The following is a 6,000-nucleotide window of genomic DNA, read 5'->3' as shown; positions in this document are numbered from 1 at the left end:
TTTTTTATTTTTTTTTTTTTATTTTTCCAATTGTCGGTGCACTTCTAGAAACGGTCACAATTTCACGACGAGTAACACGGGGCTCCGATACTTTTCTGATCTCGACGTTCTTTGAAACTCTCCGCGGAACATAGAAAAATTAATACAAACATTTCAAGCCGTGAACACGTTTCAAAGGAAACTATTATAATTGTCATTGTAAGATTCGACGGAGATCAGAGAATCTGAGAGACAGCCTCGCGTATATTCGATCGACAAAAGGGTGCTAAAGTACGTTTCCGTCAGTTTAAAATTGGCGAATCGTATATACCGACGTAGCGAATCGGCCATCCATTTTCGTTACTGTACTCAACTAAAAAAACTGAAAGAAAAACACATGCAAGCAGGAAAAAGGGGTGGGGGGGGGGGAAGGGTTCGGGGACAACAGATAATTATTCGTATCCTCTATTTTATCACTCGGAAAAATTCATAGTCTCGCTGTGATCCCGTAGATGTAACCGCAGTTTTTCTATTAAAAACGACGACGATAATAAACCCGCGTATAAAAGCCTTTCAACGGCGAATCAAAGGGCCTCTTTGTGGAACGTGTAATCGCTCTTGCTCTATTATCGTTACGTTTTTTCCGCCCTCCTGGGTTTTTTGTGCTTCGCGAAAACCATGGATTGGCAAAAGGACGAAAAAAGGAAGAGAAGAAAAATAGAGAGAGTGAGAGACAGATAGTGGGGGGGGGAGGGGGAGAAAGAACTTATTAACTGGCCACGCGGATAGCCTTCCGAGTAGGTGCCGTCTGTTGCACGGGAAACGAATAAGGAAACAAAAAAGAAGTTTCTATATTTGTATCGCTTCTGAACGCACATACACACCTCACATATACACAGATTAGTACATGCGTGCTTAACCGACGCGAAATTGTGTTCAAGAATATTTTTCTAAAGAATAAACAACACGCTTCGAGAACTAAGGACTCTCTTGCACGAAATGGAACGAAATTTGTCCATTGTCTCGGAAAGCTATCCCGTCGTGTGTGAAAAGTCGAGCTATGTTTTGAGTCAGCATATCAGTGTCACACAAGGACCAGGTTCGTTTCGTTAACTTCCTCGTTTCGGCCAGCAAATCCTTCCGATTTTTCAAAAAGAAAAAAAGTATGACTAAAGGACGGTACTTTTAGGGGGAGAAAGCACAAGAATTCACCACCTATTTAAAAAAAAAAAAGAAAAAAAATAAAGGAACGATTCGCATACGATTTTATAATTAGATATATAGATAAATGAATAAAAAAATATATATATATATATATATATACAATATATATGTATACATGCAGATTTGTTACGCAACTGGGTCACATTAATTCGAAAAACACCACGATTTAGATGTATATCGGCCTTTCAGTACTACCTGCGTATTAATATTGAGTACGAAATACGTTATATTTTTTACAATGTGAAGAATCTGTAAATATTATAGCGTCGAATTATATATATAATATTAATAATAATAATAATAATAACGAGAAGGAATACTGATGAATGATCTGATATTTGAGAAAAGACAACAATGAGAATGGCTTACAAGTAAAAAAAATGTGCACTTCCGTTTATGATCGATTCGATGTTTGCGGAACCACAGTATGTTTTTCAGTTCTTTTTTTTTAGCGTCTTTTCGTCAACTATCCGTTCGCGCGATCACTTGGGTAGACGGAAAACGGATACTCGAGGACACTTACACAGAACGCCATCCGCGAAAAAGAAATGGAAATTTTTGTTTGCTGGTAATTTTAATTACGCGATTCGTTTATTCTGACTTGCGTCGAAAAGGGAAATACATGAAAGGAGCGTGCGTTATTTTTTACCTGTAGTAACAAATGAAAAAAAAAATACAAAGAAGAGAATAAGTAAAAATGTACCAGTATGTATCGTCTCTCTTTAATGCGAGTGAAAATAAACGAATAACAATAAGAAAATGCATTTTCTTTTAGCTGAAGAAGAAGTGATAATAATGATGCGTGTAGCGATGTTTGTTTTTCTTCATATTGCATTTGATTTTAGGTTGCATAATTGTATTGGCGCATTTAGCTTCGATTACCAGCATAAGAATCTAGTCACACACAGAATTCTTGTAACTCAATGACATGGAAAAATAGTGTATACAAGCCAAAGGCTTCAAAAGAACATTTTCAAAGCTGTATTATCCTATCGTCCAATAAAATCCTGTTTCAAGTAATTATAATTTTTAATACCTTGAAAATTGTTTCTTTTTTTGTAGCTCAACAGAAGGAAATAAAATATTTAGTGAAATTCAATATTTGTATATTTACATTGTTATTACCGTTAGGAATATTTAAGAGTCGTGATTGAACTTCAAAGATGATAGGTCGATACAGAAATTTATATTTTCTGCAGCGTGTTGCAAAGTCATTTTTTCCATGAAAACATTGAGCTTATCCAGCGATAACTACCCAAATGATTTTACTCCGTCTGAAATCTGGTGCACATTTTTACTTTGTACGCAAGTTTTTCACATTTTTTTTATTACTAACCATTGTACTGGCATTTTGGCAATATCGCACAAATATAAAAATATAATATAGAATAAAAACGATTTATATTTGTGGTATCAATTAATCCTCCACCATGAAGCGATCCAAAAACGAAGATTCAGCCTAATTTTACGAGCAAAATATTGTATGCCTATTCATATAATATTTTTATTATTATTGCTTCATTCTGTATTTATACAATATCATGTACCAGTAATAGTAAGTACACATCATTCATAAATTTAGAGATTACATTACACACACTTAACAAATCAAAAATTGTTTCAATAGAAATAGTGAAATACATTACTTTAGACATCCTACTCACTTTTTATTATAATATTTCAGCAGAACTGAAATTTTATAAAATTAATTCACTATTTCTCTGCTTCACGCTTTTTTAGGTCAGTGATTAGATTTTTAAGTAAGAAAGATAAAAAGTAAACAAACAATATATGTATTGAAACAAAAATGTCACTAAAATGTGGACACATATTTATTAAAAAAATTAGTCGCAATAATCTACAAAAAAAGACTTACAGATTAAACTTAACAGAAAGATCACAAATTTTCATAGTAACTTAGGTGTTTCTTAAAATTATAACTTAATTCGGAAAGAATAATTCATTCATTCTTTTAATACATTCGTAAGCTTCTGTTGCAGGTACGTTCATACAAGCAGAAATTACTTGATGAATTAAATAGAAATTAGACATTTTTGGAGTATGAGATATCATAGAAGTTTCTTCAGTGTACCTGTAATTAAATTCAAGGCATTGATCACTGAAGCGATTCAAATTGTTCAGAACCTCTTCTAAATGATTTTCGGAATTATGTTGAGTATTACTATCGAAGCTTTCAAGACAGTTGGCATACCAATTTACATAAGGACTCTGCTTTATACTTCCATCGAGTTGATGAAAGTTCTCAATTAATGATTCGTACACCCTTTCCTGATCATTCATACCTTCGAGTAATACGAATAGTTTACAAAAACGCGTGATGGACTTCAGTAAAAATGCAAATAAATCACTTCCACCGATACATGGATACTCCAGAGATAAACAACAAGCCTCTATTGTTAAGCGCAAAAAGTGATTAAATGCTTCAAGTTCATCATTCCATCCAAAGGCAAACCAAAATATTACAGTGAGTTCAGAACCTAGTCTTCGATATTCTTCTTCGGTTGACCTAAGAATTAAATGGCGCAAAAAATCTTCTCTCAACAAACCTAGATCCGACAAGTAGGTTCGTAGCCTCGCCAGAGTTTTAGGGTCTTCTTTTAATCTATTTATCACGATGAAACAACGTCGTTCGTAATCTTCTACTATATTAACCACACTCACACTATTCTGAGACAATTGCCACAGAGATGCGAAATGTAATTTGTCTATTGGTTCAATTACAGTTTTGATTCCGTCGATAATTTCCTTTTTTGCAGAAGCAGAAATCCTGTAGCTTTTAATTTCTAAGAAATATTTCAATATTCTTGTAATCTGACTAAAAATTTCATTGCTCAAGTATTTCGAAATAGTTGTACTCTTTCTTAAGAAAGACATTCTCTTAGCTAGAGCTATTGTCAGACCCTTGATGTTTGTGTCGTTGGTACATCTAGCTTGTAATTTACGAATATGATCTAAAACAGAATTGATGTTTGATACGTTGAATGAATCTTCCTCCAAATATGGTATAAAAACATTGTTCATTAGATCATGTACATCGATCACAGAATTCTCTAATGCAACCTTAATGAAATTCATGAATTTCTTTCCATTCCATTCTTTATTCTCCAAACAAATCGTTCTCAGGATGCTGGTTAAAAATTTTTCATCATTGTCTTTTCTGATTTGCATAAGTGGAGATAGCAAAAGCATATCTTTAGCAGAGATCATTATATTTTCATAGCGGGGAAAGCCAATAGTTATCTTTAAAAGTATAGACAATATTAATGCAAGATTCTTCAATGAGAACAGCAGAACAATTTTCAAATTTGTTGATATCTGTAAATTAGAATTTCGTGCAATGAAATTATTAAATGCCTCTTCTGTGTGCGGAGATTCCAAATGATTTTTTCCATCATGTTTCGTCAGATACATCATCACTATTTCATAAATATCTGTTACATTTTGAGATGACAATATTTTTGTAACTATAGTATAACTAAGCTCTTTAAATTCTTCTTCAATCGGTTGCACAAGAACATAAGTTAAATATTCTAACAGATTCAAACAGTCTTTATTTTCTAGTAGAGATTTATTTGTGTAAACAAAATCAAGTATGGATCTATCCCATTCTTTGTATCGACACAACAATTCTTTCATAAGCTCTTTTTTACCTTCAGATATGGCACAACAAAGTTCTTGTAAACTTAAAACAAAACTGGATTGACTGGGATCTGGTTTTGACGAAAAATGCTGTAAACATTCTATTAACTGATCGTTTTGCGACAATTGTTCATTATTCTTTATACATTCTATTAAGTAATAAGATTCATTTCCAATAGAACGTTGTAAAGAAATCATCTTATTGTCTTCGTCATCTATTTCAGCCCAGTTTATGTAAATTTGACAAGTGATTTCCTTAAGTTTACGTGACAATAAATCCATTAAATGTTCATTTAATGTTGCTATGACATCTTCCAGAAGAGTGTCTTCGCATTTTTTGTACGGTTCTCTACCAAACGTAATGTTAAGTAATTTTTCAACATCTCCAGACATGGTGACTCCTTGGATCTTTTGCTCCAAGCAATTTCTTATAGTAGAAATTAATTGTTTCAGTATAATACCATAACGCTCACAACATTTTAAATTTGACAAATCTGACGAAGGAATGAACTTTGGTTTGGTTAACAAAAGTAGAAACTCCTGAAAAGCTGTAAGTAAATTCTCTATAGTTTCTTCAAGATTTTGGGATTGTACACTGACTTCTTTCAATTTGATAACTTTGGTATATGTAATTGATATTATATGGTATACAGTATTCAGTGATTTTGGAAAAGGTAGTTCTTCTATGCACTTTGAAACTATATCCAATACTTCTGTGAACAAATCTACAGGCATATACAGAAGAGACTGAATTAAAATCTTTTCATATTCAAGACTCCATAAAATTTGTACAAATAAATATGGAGATAAAGGTGGACACATATCTACTAAATGACCACTGACAATATCTTCTCCTAAACGCTCCTGATTTTTGAACTTGGTATTCAATAATAAGTATGTGTATGATAATACACATTTCTCGTTGTTAGTCAGAGCCTTTTCCTTTGTAGGAATACTATGAGTTTGAAATATATTCAATATTGATATACATATATCATCAATGTGACCAATGCTTTCAGATGTTGCACGCATCTTAAGAAACTGCAATTCTCCACATTCCTGATTCTTCTTCATTAGGTAGGTCTGAATCTTCTTGTAAAATTCATTTAGTTCATCCATTTTGCGTGTAGTTATTAA

At 32.8% G+C, this 6,000-nt stretch overlaps 1 protein-coding gene across 1 annotated transcript; it reads right to left on the bottom strand.

Moving 5' to 3' along the window:
* Window positions 1–3,144: 3,144 nt before the first annotated feature.
* On the bottom strand, window positions 3,145–5,982 carry LOC107188622. Its single transcript, XM_015576940.1, has one exon. The coding sequence runs from the start codon at window positions 5,980–5,982 to the stop codon at window positions 3,145–3,147; it is 2,838 nt and encodes a 945-aa protein (XP_015432426.1).
* Between the last annotated feature and the right edge of the window lie 18 nt (window positions 5,983–6,000).

The sequence above is a fragment of the Dufourea novaeangliae genome, unplaced genomic scaffold (assembly GCF_001272555.1).
Source record: "Dufourea novaeangliae isolate 0120121106 unplaced genomic scaffold, ASM127255v1 scaffold139, whole genome shotgun sequence".
Taxonomy (NCBI): Eukaryota; Metazoa; Arthropoda; class Insecta; order Hymenoptera; family Halictidae; genus Dufourea; species Dufourea novaeangliae.
This window is presented reverse-complemented; position numbering and strand designations above follow the sequence as displayed.